This window comes from Monodon monoceros, unplaced genomic scaffold (assembly GCF_005190385.1).
Source record: "Monodon monoceros isolate NGI ecotype Baffin Bay Population unplaced genomic scaffold, NGI_Narwhal_1 Super_Scaffold_12, whole genome shotgun sequence".
In the NCBI taxonomy this organism is placed as follows: domain Eukaryota; kingdom Metazoa; phylum Chordata; class Mammalia; order Artiodactyla; family Monodontidae; genus Monodon; species Monodon monoceros.
This window is the reverse complement of record NW_021703768.1, coordinates 160244452-160260777: the sequence shown is the minus strand read 5'-3', so window position 1 is coordinate 160260777 and position 16326 is coordinate 160244452. Positions and strand designations below refer to the sequence as shown.

At 51.1% G+C, this 16326-nt stretch overlaps 1 protein-coding gene across 11 annotated transcripts in view; it reads left to right on the top strand.

Moving 5' to 3' along the window:
* The window catches only part of RFX2 (regulatory factor X2), a 101111-nt gene that overhangs the window by 47671 nt on the left and 37114 nt on the right, over window positions 1-16326 (top strand). For 9 of the 11 annotated variants that reach the window (XM_029216297.1, XM_029216295.1, XM_029216290.1 and 6 more), the window contains exons 2-5: window positions 4369-4481; window positions 7146-7235; window positions 9185-9264; window positions 10705-10966. In XM_029216297.1, coding sequence (XP_029072130.1) covers window positions 4377-4481; window positions 7146-7235; window positions 9185-9264; window positions 10705-10966 — 537 coding nt within the window. In that variant the 5' untranslated portion in view covers window positions 4369-4376. Of the gene's footprint in view, window positions 1-2643; window positions 2784-4368; window positions 4482-7145; window positions 7236-9184; window positions 9265-10704; window positions 10967-16326 lie in introns of all 11 variants that reach the window. The other 2 variants (XM_029216291.1, XM_029216292.1) reach the window with 1 other exon arrangement.

Here is a 16326-nt window from a genome sequence, read left to right as displayed (position 1 = left end):
TTTTTTTTTTTTTTTTTTTTTTGCGGTACACGGGCCTCTCACTGTTGTGGCCTCTTCCGTTGCGGAGCACAGGCTCCAGACGCGCAGGCTCAGCGGCCATGGCTCACGGGCCCAGCTGCTCCGCGGCATGTGGGATCCTCCCGGACCTGGGTACGAACCCGTGTCCCCTGCATCAGCAGGTGGACTCTCAACCATTGCGCCACCAGGGAAGCCCTGTATGCCTTTTAAAAAACATTTTTTGGGACTTCCCTGGTGGTCCAGTGGTTAAGACTTCCCCTTCCAACGCAGGGGGTATGGGCTTGATCCCTGGTCGGGGCTAAGATCCCACATGCCCCGCGGCCAAAAAACCGAAACATAAAACAGAAGCAACATTGTAACAAATCCAATAAAGACTTTAAAAATGGTCCACATCCAAAAAATCTTTTAAAAATACATATAAAAGCCTTTTTTTTTTTTTCTGAGGTACGCGGGCCTCTCACTGTTGTGGCCTCTCCCTTTGCGGAGCACAGGCTCCGGACGCGCAGGCTCAGCGGCCATGGCTTACGGGCCCAGGCGCTCCGCGGCATGTGGGATCCTCCCGGACCGGGGCACAAACCCGTGTCCCCTGCATCGGCAGGCGGACTCTCAACCACTGCGCCACCAGGGAAGCCCTAAAAGCCTTTTTTTAAAAAAAAAAAAACCTAAACTTTGATGTGCTCAGAACCCTTGATTAATGGACCCAAATAAAACATTTTTTCAGGAAACTGGATCAGCTTTTGTGCAACCTACAACCTTGATTATCTTAGGAAGGATTCCACATTCTCCATAGATGGGCCTGTTGTGTGTTCATATATTAGAGCAGCCAGGCTGTCCCACACAGCGTCTGTCTGTCTGTCTGATCCTAGCGTCAAGGAATGAATCGGGGAGCAGAACAGTCGGTCTCAAAAAGTCATTACCTTTTCCAGAAGGGTCTTAGTTACCCCTGAAATAACCAGGTAGATCGTACATTTTCTGAAACCTTTATGAACCTACTTGTATTTCCTAGCCGTACTGCCTCTTGAAATAATAATCCTGTGTGTTATTATCTGTTCTATAAAGTGCTTTCATAGACTCTCACTATCTGAAATGCTGTGTGTAAATTTTTATAATTCAGTATCAGATGCAATACTAAGGCGTTACTGAAGTGTTCATTCGTTTGATAAATATGTGTCAGCTGCCTGAGTTGGGCCTGGCACAGAAGCAGGACACCAAACCTTGCAGGATGCACCGGAGGGACCCCTGTGTGAGTTTCCTGGGGCTGCCATTCAAAGTACCACAGACTGGGTGGCTTGAGACAACAAAAAATTATCCTCTTACAGTTCTGGAGACTAGAAAGTGTCAAGAGGGCCGTGATCCCTCTAGGGGAGGATCTTCCAGCTCTGGTGGCCCCGGCAAGCCTCGGCATTCCTTGGCTTGTAGCTGCGTCACTCCAGTCTCTGCCTCCATTGTCACGTGGCCTTCTTCCTTGTGTGTCTTTTCTGTCTGTTACAAGAACACTGTCACTGGATTTAGGGCCCACCCTCATCCAGTATGATCTCATCTTAAGCCTTTGCTTGAGTACATCTGCAAAGACATTATTTCCAAATAAGGTCACGTTCTGAGATTCCACGTTGACATGAATTTGGGGGTCGGGGGGGCACTATTCAACCCACCACAGCTCCCCAAAGTCATCTGTGCCCAAACTCCCATCCTAAGTTTTAAGGGCTACACCTGGCTTCTGGGGTTCCGGGATTCAATCAGTTTTCTTTTTGACATGGCAAGCTTCGGGGAGACCACTGCTGGCATTTCAGACCAGTGTCTGATACTTGCGTTTGTCTTTAAATGTCAACAGCTCCACCCTCCACACAGTTTGAGTCGCCCTCCGAGGCTCCTCCAGTCCTGTCACGTTGGTGAGACGTGGCCACGAGAACTAGGCACTGGATCAAGGGCCTGTGGCCTCAGGCTTTGATTCCAGACAGTGTAGTTTTTCTCCCAACCTTCCAAAACCATGTCACTTTATTAAACCCAAATTATATGGACCGGGGACTTCCCTGGTGGTCCAGTGGTTAGGACCCCACACTTCCACTGCTTGGGGACCCAGGTTTGATCCCTGGTCAGGGACCTAAGATCCTGCATGCCGCGTGGTGCAGAAAAAAAAAAAAATTATATGGACCAGTGACCAGCAGCCATGGCCTATGGGCCAAACCTGGCCTGTCGCCTGTTTCTATAAATAAAGTTTTATTAGAACACAGCCAGGATCATTCGTTCACATGTCAGCCATTTTTGCTCCTGTGCTATGATCGCAAAGTCTAGTAGTTGTAACAGAGACCAGGTGGGCCCGAAAGTATCTGGTCCTTTACAGAAAAAGGTTGCTGACTCTGGTCTAAACGATACACACTAAGAAGTGTGATAGACAGACAGTGCATGCTGGTCAGCAGTGTGTTAGCCTCACTTGCATTCTGGAAGGTGTGTTCTGGCCACGCTAAGCACAGCATGGGCCCACTGTCTATCCCAACACTCACAGGTTCTCCCTGTTTCCATAAGACTTCAACTGTGGAACAAGGGACTGGTCTCAGCAAAGTCAGCCTGCTCACTTTCTCACCAGTGGATTCGTTTCATGGAGAGTTCTAATCCATTTCCTCCTAGTGCCGCTGAAGTTACCCGCTTCCTGGCTTCAGATGGGAACAGAGTGGTGCAGAGTGGGCAAAGGACTGGTTTAAAACGGTCAGAGAAAACCAGAAACAAGAGACCTCGATTAAGCAGGTTCCAGCAGGATAATTCCAAAGGTCAGTTCCATCAGGAAGGCAGAGAGCGTTGGAGACCCAGGAAACGTTTGCACGATTAGAAATTCGCACTCTCCTCCTCTTTCTTTTCCTCCTCCTCTCCCTCTTCCTCCGAAAGAGTCGAAGAATGTAGGAGGCACCTGTCACCGCATGGCTCTGGGGACATCTGGTGGTGAGAACCAAGTCAAGGTCACGGGAAAGAGAAAAATGCCACAGGCACCGCCACGGTCCATCCAGTGGTTCTTGTGGCACCAAAGGCATTTGGGAGGGGGATGGGGGAGTCCTGGGAGAGTCAGTAAAGATGGGATTGAGGCAACACTCTCAGATCAAACACACACGCATCTTTCTGCTTCCCTTAGGCAAATTATTTTCATCTATTATCAGTTTATATTCTTTTAAAAAGGCTTTTAAAAAAATTCTCCACCCATTATTGGAGGTGGGGACTCTTGGGGCTGTAGAGAAACATATATCAAAGCTCTGGCCGTAGGTCCTGGGCACCGTGGTATGTGCCATGCTGTCCAGGCCTCCCTGGGGATCAGGAGCTGGGAGACTTCACTCCTGGGGGGATGTGCTCAGAGCCGCAGCCAGGACGGGACAGGGATGGGGACAGGTGTGTGTGACCACAAAACCACCTCCTCTCTATGCAGTTTGCGGATTGAACTGCTTCTCCAAAGACTTAAGGTAGCCAGTGTTTATTAAAAAGTGAAGAGGGTTTGACTTTCAGCATTTTCCTGGAGTGACTATCGTCTGCCACTGCGTGCTGAGATTAAATGAATCTTGGTGGAGAATTTTTAAATTACCTTCTTGAAAGATATCTACACCTGGCTGCAGAGAAACGTACTCGTCTGCTTTCTCACGGGCAAAGGAGCAGAAGGCACTTTTTCTTATTGCTGAAATGCCTGAGGATTTTTCTCCAGCCCCAAGGGATGTGCCATTTCTTTCTCTGCTATCACCTTTTTTCTCCCTAAACCAGTGATTCTTAACCAGCGTTGAATCCATTCCCCCCCCCGCCCCCCCAGGGACACTGGGCAATGTCTGGCGACATCTGTGGTGGTCGCGACTGGGCATGCTCCTGGCATCAAGTGGGTGGGGCCCGGGATGCCGCTCCGCCCCACACAGGGCCCAGGATGGTCCCGCAGAACGTGAATGACCTGCCCAGTGGCAGCAGTGCCGAGGGGGAGACCCTGCCCTAGGAGGATGCGCTTATAGTTTGGGGTGCAGTAGCTCTGCAGATGGCCGGCATCCCCCAGGAGCTTTTGGTTTTGTCGGTAAATGAGTAAAGAAGTCGTATGAGCCCGATCAGATCGGAAAGGGGGAGCTGTTGTCCCCTGCATTCAGGAATTCCTGCAGAGCTATTTTTTCGGGTTTATATTTGGACAAACATCCCCTGCCCCCTCCCTTCTCTCTTCTTATGGAACAGTTGTGCAACCTCTTCCCCGCTTCCCCTTCCTTACCTAGTCTGGCCAGGATCCCTGCATTTGGACTTGGAAGACTGCAGGTCATTACCGCTCGCCTATCGTGTATGTTGCCTCTTTGGGCTTCGTGAAGACAGCCCTGCCCCACTCACTGTCTCTCCGCCTCTCTTTAGAACTGAGCATGCAGAATTCAGAGGGTGGATCGGATTCGCCGGCTTCCGTGGCTCTGTGTCCCTCGTCAGCAGCCCAGGCGCCTGTGGCCCAGCCTGTGCCAGCCTCGCCACAGGTAAGAGACCAGCCGCCTGCCGCTCAGGCCGCTCTGGGAAAACCAGCGCAGCCAGGGTGGGGATGCGTCCACCTTGGTTTTGAAAAACATTTGAATCAGCAGAGCGAGGAATCTCTATTTTTCTGAATTGACTTCTCAGCTCCATGGCTGCTGCTGTTGCAACGCACCCTCATTTTCCTTCCTCACCCCATGTTATTAGACTTTTTCACTGTTTGTTGTAAAATGGTCCCACCAAGGAATCGATGATCCAAACTCACAAAGAAAGCCCTTCCCCGACTTTGATTTAGTCCATTCTTATCTGCTAGTGGTAGTTTTCTTGTACATTGGAAATGACCCTTCTACACAGAAAGCCTTTCTATCCATAAGGCAAAAGAGAAGTGAGAATTCTTAGGATTTGGTTCATTAATTGAATCTAGTATTAGAATCGGTATATTCTTTAAAATTTGCAGAGAGAGAATTTTCACATTAAGGCTCTCCCAACTTCTAGATTTCTATAGTGGACTGAAATACACCATTAAGTAGACATAAACATAAAATTAGTGACATAAATCTACCAGAAACCGAAGGTAACAGAACAGACCAAAATCATAGACATGTGCAGATGTCCACTGTGGCCACGTGATCGTCTATGATTTACAAATCTAAAAGTTAGGAGCACGACAGAAAGGATTGATTATGGCAAACAAACAAACAAACAGAAAAACCCCCAAAAAACGTAATTCAGCAAAAGCCAAAAGGCAAACATCAAAGCCGTTTATTCAGTTTAGAATGTGTAGTTGGACATGTTTAGCATTTATTTCTTGAAAGTGTGGCGGCCCCAGCATGGGTGCCAAGAGGGCGTGATCACTTGCAGTGTGGTCTAATTGATTGTTTCCTTGCCCACTGAGCCTGATGCGTGAGCCCTCCACCCCATGGAGCCCTCCACCCTCTCACCAAACCCCCGTCTCAGGCGCCCCTGGGCCTGGGTGGCGGCTGCCTTCACTGTAGCGGCTGCAGGCTGACTGGTCCCAGGGTCCTGCCATGGCCACCGTGTACATCCCAGGCTCCAGGGCTCCAGTCCCTGATGGAGATGGATCCAGCCCCGCACCCCTGCCTCGATGGTTGTGTCCCCGCCCCCGCCGGGCACCTCTCTCGCCTGCAGTCTGCACTGCACTCCCTGAACAGTGAGCACCCAGTTCATCCCCAGTAAGGGGCGTTCTTGCTCCCACTGTCCCCATGATGCACTCTTCTTGCTTCCACTCTCAGCCCTGGCCATCCACCAGGACTTCCCACCACAGTGGGCGTGTTCTGCCACCAGCCCCACCAGGCTCCGAGCACTGGCAATGTAGCCAGTGCCGCTGAGGCACTGAATTCTGCAGTTCGTTTAAATGGAAGTAAATTTCAGTGTCCACAGAGCTACACAGCTAGTAGCTTCCGTATTGGACAGCTCAGCTTTGGAGTGTGTGCGTGTATATCCTTAATATTCTTATTTATTTGAGGCGAAATTCACATGGCCCAAAATTCACCATTTTAAGGTGAACAATTCAGTGGCGTTTAAGACATTCACAGTGTTTTGCGACCTCCACCTCTCTCTAGTTCCAGAACATTTTCATCCCCCAAAGAAGAAACCCCGTCCCCATGAGCAGTCACCCTCCATCCCTCTCCCCCAGCCCCTGGCAACCACGAATGCACTCTCTGTCCCCGTGGATTTGCCTGTTCTGGACGCTTCGTGTAAATGGCCTTTTGTGTCTGGCTGCATGGCCTTTTGTGTCTGGCTTCTCTCACTGAGCGTTATGTTCTCAAGGTCCATTCACATTGTAGCGAGTGTCATTGCTTCTCTCCTTTTTCTGGCTGAGTGATGTTCCCATGTGGGTTTATCCATCCACCCTATTGATTTCTGTACCATCTGTGTTCTCTTTGCCTCTGGAGGACCGAGTGTATTGAATCCTTATTAGAACAAGTGGTGTTTATAAAGCCAAGCCCCGCAGAATCACCACAACTGGTGATACTTAGGGTCCAAGTGGGACGATCATAGACTCACAGTTGATGACTTCCAAAGCCCAGCCTTTACAGAAACAAAGCGCTCTATTTCCTCCCTCACCTTGAGGGTACGTTTTGATCCTTCATGTTTTCCTAGCTTTGTCCAACCAGTCCTCCAGGCCAAGTGACAAAGCCACACTGGGAAGATGGCTCAGGGGCCCAGAGAGGCAGTCTTGGAGTCCAGGAGGGGCCTGGACTGAGTCTGGGTTGTAGAACTTCTGATGCTGAGGCCGCAGGACATAGACCTGGCCTTGACCATTCTAGGCTTCCTTTTCCCTCGTGTGTAAAATGGGGACAGGTCCAGGGGATACTGAGAAACGATGGGGTGTGACCCAGCTCGTCCGGCGGAGGAGGTGGTGTGGACGACCAGCCTCGGCATCCAGCTCTCAGCCCATGTCACCTTGATGACTATCGACCCCAAGGAGGCAAAGCTGCTGGGTGTGTGTGTGTGTGCACGTGTGCTCGAGTCCCCACTGTGCCCGCCTAAGTCAGCCTGAGCCGCATGTGTGTGCGCCCACCTCTCCTTTCCTACCCGTCCCGCTATGTTTCCATAAAGCGACAGTGGGCGCAGTTGAGCTGTGACCTGTGTTTGTTTCCAGGACTAACCTCTGACAAGCCTAAATGTCCTCTTTCCTTCCCTTTTAGAGGGTGTTGGTCCAGGCAGCAGGCTCGGCTCCGAAGGGGGCTCAGATGCAGCCCATCTCCCTCCCCAGAGTGCAGCAGGTGCCACAGCAGGTAACCACAGCACAGGTGACTGGGGACGAGGTTGGCACGTAGCACCTTGGAGCCCTGTCTGAACGATGATGCATGCTTTTCTGTTGTCGCTGTTCCTTTTCGTTTGATGTGTTCAGTTCCTTACCAGAAAGTTCTTTTGGAAGCTGTGTTAAAAAAAAAAAAAATCTTTTGCTGCAGATAGGTTGCATCAAGCGAAGAAAACTTATGATCTTTCATTCATTCAGATATTCAGCCTTTGGGGCACAGGCGAGCCCCTAGATAGAGCATGGGGTGCAGCGGTAGACACACAGGCAGATAGAGGAGGTTTCTGGATTGGAGGAGCACCGAGCCCCCTGGGGAGGCAAACTCATCTGCAGGCAAGTGCTGGACCCTCAGACGGGCACTTCTTGTGAAATTAAATGATTTGAGAAGAAAGCTTGAATGTGTGGGCTCACCAGCCAAATCGCAGCCCAGATCATCAGCTCAGACAGGCGGCGTGATCTGAGCAGGGGTTTGGCAGACCTTTTCTGGAAAAGGCCTAGCCGTACATTTTTCTTTTTTGGCTTTGCAGGCCAGATGGTCTCTGGCACAACCATGCAACACTCGCGAAAGTCACAAAGGAATGGTGTGGCTGTGTGCCAATAAAGCTTTATTTATAAGAACGTGCGGGCCGGATTTGACCCGAGGGCCAGAATTTGCCGACTCCTGCTCTGTAAGATGCTGAATTAAAATCCGTTCAGGCTCCTGCCTGAAAGGAACCAGGAGCATATGGAGATGGCGAGACCCCAGAGGACACACCTCTCCCTTCGAGGGGCTCCTGCCCAGAGTAGTAGGGTGTTTAGAGATGTTTGCCTGGTGCTGTGTGATTTTCGGGGTCCTAGGGGAGAAGCGAAGGCATGGGGGTGGGGGTGGGGGGCTAGCAGGGAACCAGCGGCCCTGCTTTAGCTCCTTGAGGGAGGGGCGACCACGACTCCTGTGATTCCAGAAGCTTGCCCTCCTCTGTGGGGTTGGGCCTGTGCCTGCTGTTTCTCCTGGGCCACCCAGACTTGGGGGCTGACCGCTGCATCTTACCCAGTCCGCTAAGACAAAGGGGGTTGTGTGTGTGCATGTGTCCCCCGGGTTGGGCTGTCCTCAGAGGTGGGAATCGGCCCTGTCCTGCTGCTGCATGAGAAGGCCTACAGAGAGGGCACGATGAGACTGGCCCTCGATTTTCTCACCCCCAAACAAGGTTGAATCAGGGACCTGCTAAGCCTCCCTCTGCGGTGGGGTCCCAAAGTTCTGCACACAGAGCTCTGGGCCTCCACCAGCAGGGCCCGAGTCCCTTGGGGGTCATCAGCTGAGGCTGTGAACTGACCAACGAGGGAGGGGTCTTCCCACCGGCCTCCTCCCTCCACCCCCCCCGCCCCACTCCAGGTACAGCGCTCCTGCTAATTCTGCTCAGACCTTCAGAGTCTCTTCCAGCTTGGCTCCCAGGACCCCGACCCGTTGCTGGGGACGGCCTCCAGGGCCACCGAAAAGAGTGGCAGGGGGGCGGTGGAGCGTATGAGCAGCTTGAGCCCCCTCCCCTGCCAAGGGGCCGTGGGGGCATCGGGCGCTCCGAGGTCCGCATTCCGTCCACATCTCTGGCGTCTGCTGTCCAGCAAGACTGGCCCCTCTGCCCAGTGGCCAGCAGACCGCAGGCATCCCCCCAGCCCTGCTCTGCACCTTTGCTCTGAGCTGGGCTCCTCCCCGCACAGAATAGGGGCCCAGACCCGCCGCGGTTCCATTTCCGTTTGGGCTCATCCGGAATACGTGGCCTTGACGTGACTGTCTCCCCTGGTTTTTTTTAGAAGTGCCAGCTGGGGGCAGGACAACTGTGATGTGGTGCTAAGTGTTCACAAAAGGCAATAGGAGATATTTCTGCCTGAATAATCTGGAAGTCCTGAGCAAGGAAGACTCCGTGTAACACCAAGTATCTGCTGTTGTTTCAGGTCCAGCCCGTGCAGCACGTGTATCCCCCCCAGGTGCAGTACGTGGAAGGGGGGGAAGCCGTCTACACCAACGGAGCCTTGTACGTGGTGTCCTCCCCCTCCCCCGAAAGGGGCCTCACAGGGAACCGACTGTAGGCCACATCCCAACCTTCTGTCACGACGCCCACTGAGCTCCCTTGGGGATGTGTTTACACAGAATCCTTTCCCTTACCCTTCGGGTGATGTGTCCCAACTATTACAATGGCATAAGGACATCACAGCCTGGTGGAGATTTCAGAAATCACAGACTGTTATACTTTTACTTCTAGAAAAGGCAGTCTTTAAAAACAAACCCAAAAACCCAATACACCTTCTAAGTCTGAAGATATCCTTTGCAATCCAGAAACCGTGTCCATCTCTGCTTTTTCATCCTGGCCTCTGTTAACCTCTGGCTTTTTCTGATGTTGGTAAAACTTGATCTTCCATTTGTCAAGGACGTCTAGGGTTTTCTGCCTTCAAACTCCGTGATGCTTGGGGCAGAAAATGATGCGTTTCCCAGAAGCTCACTGTGCTCGGGATGCGCGTCCTTTTGCTTGTTTCTGCCTCTGGTTTCCGCGACTCCCGTCCTGAGGGTGCGGGAGGGTTTGGTTGCGGTTAAAGAGATGTGATTGCTGGAGTCGTGGGCGCCCGCAGCACAACACTGAAGGCGTGACACACACTGACCCAGAGGAGCGCGTGTGCAGCCTGTGAGCCCCCAGCAGGCTCTGGGGGACCCTCCGCAGCAGCATCCTGGCTTGACTGCTCTGCGGTCAGACAGGACGTCCCCCGGGGGCCGGAGAGGCTGCCCTGTCCCCCAGAGGGGCCTTCCCTCAGCCACCCCCGAGGAAAAACCCCCACTGACCGCCTTTCGCTGCGGCCGGATGTACATCAACCGACATGGTTAATGATTTGATCCAGATGTTAAAGGATTTCAGACAAATGCTTGGAATCCCTTAGACATTCTTTTTATTATGCAATTATATTTTTAAAAAAAAACTTTCTGGTTTGAAAGAACTAGAGACTCCCAGGAAGTTGTGAAATTAGCCCAGAGTCCCTTGTACCTTTCACCCAGCCTCCGCACCCCCCGTGGTGACATCTTCTATGACTGCAGGATGGTATCAAAACCAGGGCACCACATCGGGCCATATTCAGCTTCACAGCCTTTAGGCGCACGTGTGCACACGAGTGTGTGTGTGTGTGTGTGTGTGTGTGTGTACAGCTCTACGTGGTCTTATCCCAGGAGTAGACCTCCAGTAACCAGGGTCAGGTCCAGCCCTGCTCCACCCACCAAGCCCCGCCCCACCCACCAAGCCCCGCCCCCGTCGAGTGCAATTTGCACGTGCGGTTTGCAAATGACCAGTTGCTGAGGGATCAGCTGGGATCCCGAATGCTTTCGGAGACCATGGCTGTGAACTCGCTGTATTGACAGCCGGGTCTGACTTAGCCACGTGCTCGGCGCCGTGGTTTCCGGCGTTTACGTGAAGCCTTCTCTCTCCCGCCAGGCGGACGGCGTATGCCTACAACCCCGAACCCCAGATGTACGCCCCCAGCAGCTCCGCGTCGTACTTCGAGGCCCCGGGCGGTGCCCAGGTGACCGTGGCAGGCTCCTCCCCGACGGCAGTCCCCGCCCACAGCATGGTGGGCATCGCCATGGATGTCGGGGGCAGCCCCATCGTCTCCGGCGCGGGAGCCTACCTCATCCACGGGGGCATGGACGGCACCCGGCACTCCCTGGCGCACACATCCCGCTCATCACCCGCTACGGTATGTACGTCCCAGGCTCTCGGGGGCAGCAGGTTAGGCCCTGAATAGACTCCCGGCAGCAGCAGGGACGGTGAGTAGAAGGCAGCCGGGAGCACGGGCGGCGGAACCCCACTAGCCTACGACAAGCGCCCCCGCCTTTGAACCTCGGGTCGTCCCTTGGTAAGGACAGAGGGTAGATGGCTGTAGCCAGTGCTGGGAGCGTTGCAGACGAGGAGGCAGCTCAGTGCTGGGAGATGCTGCCGCCGCTGGTGGTCCACCATGACCGTCCTCATCGTCATCAGCCTCTCCCAGGCGGAGATCAACACCTCCCCGCGAAAACTGGGCTGAACCCAAGCAGAGCTATACTGGACTGGTACCCCACACCTCTGTCCAAAACGGTGGCTTACCTGCTTTAAAGATGTATCTGCTTTGAAAACTCTATTTCCCACATTTACTCTTATTTTTTAAATTAGCACAGAGTAAAGTGGATGGTGTGGGCTGCACAGACCCATGAGTTTTGACTCACGTACAGACTCGGGTATCTGTCCCCACATCAGTACACAGAATGGTTGCATAACCCCCAAAGCTCCCTCGGGTGTTTCTTGGTAGTCACGACCTCCTCTCACCCTCAACCCCTGGCACCCGTGGGTCTGCTCTCCGTCACTGTACTTTTGTCTCTGTGGGGATGCCGTATAAAGGGGATCATCCAGGAGACTCCTTTTGTGACTGGCTGCTTTCACCCAGTGTGGAGCCTGGAGATCCCGTCCAGCTGTCCTGTGAGTCAGTGGTTCCTTCTTGTTGCAGAGTCATGTTCTGTGACCCTAACGGCTCGTTCCTCCATTCACCAGCTGCGGGGCCATTTGGGCTGCTTCCAGTTTTTTGTGATTGTGAATAAAACAGCTAGAAGGACTCTCATGTATAGACACATGTTTTCCTTTCTTTGGGGTCAGTCAATACCTACGAATGGGATTGCTGGCTCCTACAGTATGTTTAACTTTATCCGAAACCACCCGTGTTTACCCGGGGTGGGGGGAGGTACCATTTCGAGCTCCCCCAGCCAGGTGTGAGTTCCTCTCGTCCCACCTCGTCACCAGCATTTTTTGTTGTCGGGTGTTGTCAGCATCTTTCTTTTTAGCCATTCTCATCGGTGTGTGGTGTTATCTTACTGTGGTTGTCATCATGCATTTTCGTAATCGCTAACGATGGCCAGCACCTGGTCAGGGGCTTTGCCTTTCATGTATGTTCTTTGGTGATACGTCAGTTGAAGTTTGTTTATTTTTTAACTGTGTTGTTGGTTTTCTTACTGTTAATTTTGAGAATTGTTTGTATATTCTGGATACAAGTCCCCTGCCGGATATGTGATTTGCAAATATTCTCTCCCAGTCTTTAAAGTGTTTTTTCATTCTCTTAAGAGTGTCTTTTGGGGACTTCCCTGGTGATCCAGTGGGTAAGACTCCACGCTTCTACTGCAGGGAGCCCAGGTTCAGCCCCTGGTTGGGGAACTAAGATCCCGCATGCTGTGCTCTGCGGCCAAAAATTTAAAAAAAAAAAAAAAAAAAAAAAAAAATTTTTTTTTAAAGTGTCTTTTGCAGAGAAAAAAAAATTTTTCCCGATAATTTTGATCAAATCCAATTTAACAGTTTTTCTTTTTTGGAAAGATCGTGCTTTTGATGTCATGCCTGAGAACTCTTCGCCTGTCCCGAGGTCATGAACATTTTCTTCTCTGTTTTCTTTGGAAAGTTTTATAGTTTTACATTTTACATTTAGCTCCGCTTCATTCTGAGCTAACTTTTGTATAAGACGTAAAGTTTATGTCGAGGTTCATTTTTATGCATATGAAACAACCAGTTGTTCCAGCATCATTTGTTAAAAACACTATCCTTTATCGGATTGCTTTTGCACATTTGTCAAAAATCAATTGGCCTGGGACTTCCCCGGTGGCGCAGTGGTTAAGAGTGCCTGCCAATGCAGGGGACACAGGTTCGATCCCTGGTCCGGGAAGATCCCACATGCTGTGGAGCAGCTAACCCCGTATGCCACAACTACTGAGCCTGCGCTCTAGAGCCCGTGAGCCACAACTTCTGAGCCCACATGCCACAGCTACTGAAGCCCACGCGCCTAGAGCCCGTGCTCCGCAACAAGAGAAGCCACTGCAATAAGAAGCCCGCACACCACAATGAAGAGTAGCCCCCGCTCGCCGCAACTAGAGAAAGCCCACGTGCAGCAATGAAGACCTAATGCAGACAAAAAAAATCAATTGGCCTATTTCAGAACAGTCTGTTCTGTTCCATTTATCTACCTGCCTGTCCCTTTACCAATACCACACTGTCTTAATTACGACAGCTTTAGTCAGTCTCAGAAATGGGTAGACTGGCTCCTCTCACTTTATTCTTCAGTATTGTATTGGCTATTTATATAAATTTAGAATTTTCTATATATATTTTAGATCAGTTTATCTATATTTCCAAAAAAAATCCTAGTGAGATTTTGATTAAACAGCTTTAAAGCTGTGTATCAATTTGGGGAGAATTGACATCTTTACTATGTTGGGTCTTCCAATCCATGAACGTGGTGTGTTTTCTCCATTTATTTAGATCTTCTTTGATTTCTTTCATCAACATTTGGTCATTTTTAGCATGCAGATCCTGTACTTATTTTGTTATATTTATGCCTAAGTATTTTTTGGTTTTGGAGCTTTTTTTTTTTTTTTGGCTATGTTGGGTCGTAGTTGCAGCATGCGGGCTCTTTGTTGCGGCGCGTGGGCTTCTTGTGGTGTGCGGGTGTTCTCTCTCTAGTTGTGGCGCGCAGGCTCCAGGGCGCGTGGGCTCTATCGTTTGCGGCATGCAGGCTCTAGTTGAGGCGCGCAAGCTCAGTAGTTGTGGCGCACGGGCTTAGTTGCCCTGCGGCATGTGGGATCTTAGTTCCCTGACAAGGGATTGAACCCGCGTCCCCTGCATTGGAAGGCGGATTCTTTACCACTGGACCACCAGGGAAGACCTCTGGAGCTATTTTAAATGGTACTGATTTGAAATTTCAGTTTTCAGCTGTTCATTGCTAGTGTACAAAAGTATGGTTGATTTCTGGTTCTTGACCTTGCCTCCTGTGACCATGCTGAACTCAGTCTTTAGTTCTAAGAGGAGTTTTTTGTGGTCTGCAAATAGGAACAGTTTTAGTTTTTTTCCAGTGTGGGTGACTTTTATTTCTTTTTCTCGCCTTATTGCACTGACTAGAACATCCAGTACGATGCTGTGTAAGAGTGGTGAGAGTGGACATCCTTGCCTTGTTCTCAGTCTTAGGGGAAAAGCTTCAGTCTTTCACCCCTAAGTGTAATGTTACCTGTATGTTTTTCACAAATGCCTTTTTTCAGGTTGAGGAAGTTTCCTTCTATTCCTCGTTTTCTGAGAGTCTTTATCATAATTGGATGTTGAGTTTTGCCAAACGCTTTTTTCTTAGATATGATCACGTGTTTTTTCTTCTTTAGACTATGAGTGTGATGGATTCTATTGATTGATTGTCAATTAAAAAATAACTTCCTGGGCTTCCCTGGTGGCGCAGTGGTTGAGAGTCCGCCTGCCGATGCAGGGGACGCGGGTTCGTGCCCCGGTCCGGGAGGATCCCACATGCCGCGGAGCGGCTGGGCCCGTGAGCCATGGCCACTGAGCCTGCGCGTCCGGAGCCTGTGCTCCGCAAAGGGAGAGACCACAACAGTGAGAGGCCCGCGTACCGCAAAAAAAAAACAAAAAAAACTTCCTATTTTTGTGTGGGCTTAATCTGAAATAGAAGATGATGTTCGAGCCTCATCCCTGTTCTCTTGGTCCTGATGTGTTTCCGGGTCACCCTGACATTAGAGGCCCTCTGAGCTTAGCTGTTCTCTCCCTTTCTATGTCCAGGGTGCTCCCCAGGACCTGGCTCTGAGGACAGGCATGGAGAGAAGTCATTTGCTGTCTAGAGCGGTGACTGTGGGGTGGTGCCTGCCACTCCATCCCAGGGGCACCAGCCTGTCCCTTGCCTCACTTGGGCCCTCCAGGGTCCTCAGCACAACCTCAGAGGATTGGCTGGCAGACCTGAGTGTAGAGCTGCCGTTGATCAGAAGCCTGCCTCACAGACTACATTAAGTTTCACGAATGTGACGTCTCCACATCAGCAAACTGCATCAACTCATAATAGTGAATAAGCTAGGGTCGCAGGTCACAGACCTCCTGAGATCACAGGTCATGATATTCTCTCCAGTCCACACTGCCTCGCTGGAAACAAACGTGCAGCTCAGACCCCGGGCCGCCTGGTTACTGTAGTCTGATGTCTGGGTTGCACTAGAAGAATCGAGTTTTTAAATCAGTTGGAAATCCATGACCAGGCTATGTTTTGGCACCCTGCCCACCCCCAGCCCCAAAAGCTCCAGGAGTTATCACCTTCGATGAGGATATGCCTCCAGACTCCCTCTGCTCTGTTGTGGTTCTTTGACTTGCTTTTGGTGTGGGGACATCTCACAAGGATCAGCAGAGATCCAACCAAGAGCCAGGAACAGGACCGGCCCTGAGGTTGCGAGAGAAATAACGATGGCTCCTGGATCCGGCATTTTCACAAAGTCTATCAGTTTTCTTATGTCAGAGTTGTGTTTCCAGGGACTTCAAGTTAATCCTGCAAACAGAGCACAAAGACCAGAGCAAATCGGCACCTACAGCCCCAGTGAGGGACTTCAGACTTTCAGTGACACATTTTCTTGAATCTCATTTCTGGTTAAAATTTCATCAGTATTGAAATCTTAGAAGTGAATTGCCCAAACAGTAAATTTTTGATAACTTTTCCTGTTGTGCTTTTTATTTTTGACCCCATGGAGCAGAGATGCTAAGCTGAGAGGTATGCTCTTTGGGTTGTAACAAGGGGAGACTCTGGGGGCTCCGGGGCTGCATGAGGAAAAGCCCCCCTGCCACCATGCCCAAGCAGGCGGCCCCCCTGGGCCACGCAGTGGAGGCTGATGAAGACAAATCATCTATCCAATTTTGAAGATGATAAAAATACAGCGTCCCTGTCCGTGAGGGGATGTACCATTGCAATGTCTCATCAGGGCTCTGGGACCTGTTCTGGTCAAGACCCGTTGGACTCTGCATTTCCAGGAAGTCAGAGAGGGCCAGCACATAGGCAGTGGTGGCCCTGGGTGCTCCAGTCCCACGGAGGTTGGGGGCTGCCTGCCCTGGCGACCCCACTCAGGCAGGCCAGACAACTGGTGCATAAGCAAGAGCTACATAGAAGCTGGAAGGGCCAGCGCTTCACCTTGGAGGATGGCGGCACATGGGTTCCATCCTTCTCTGGTTGCGTTCAGCTTCTGTAAGCTTTGTGGTATCTGATGTGATTTTCAAACACACCTAAGAAAGCATCATCAA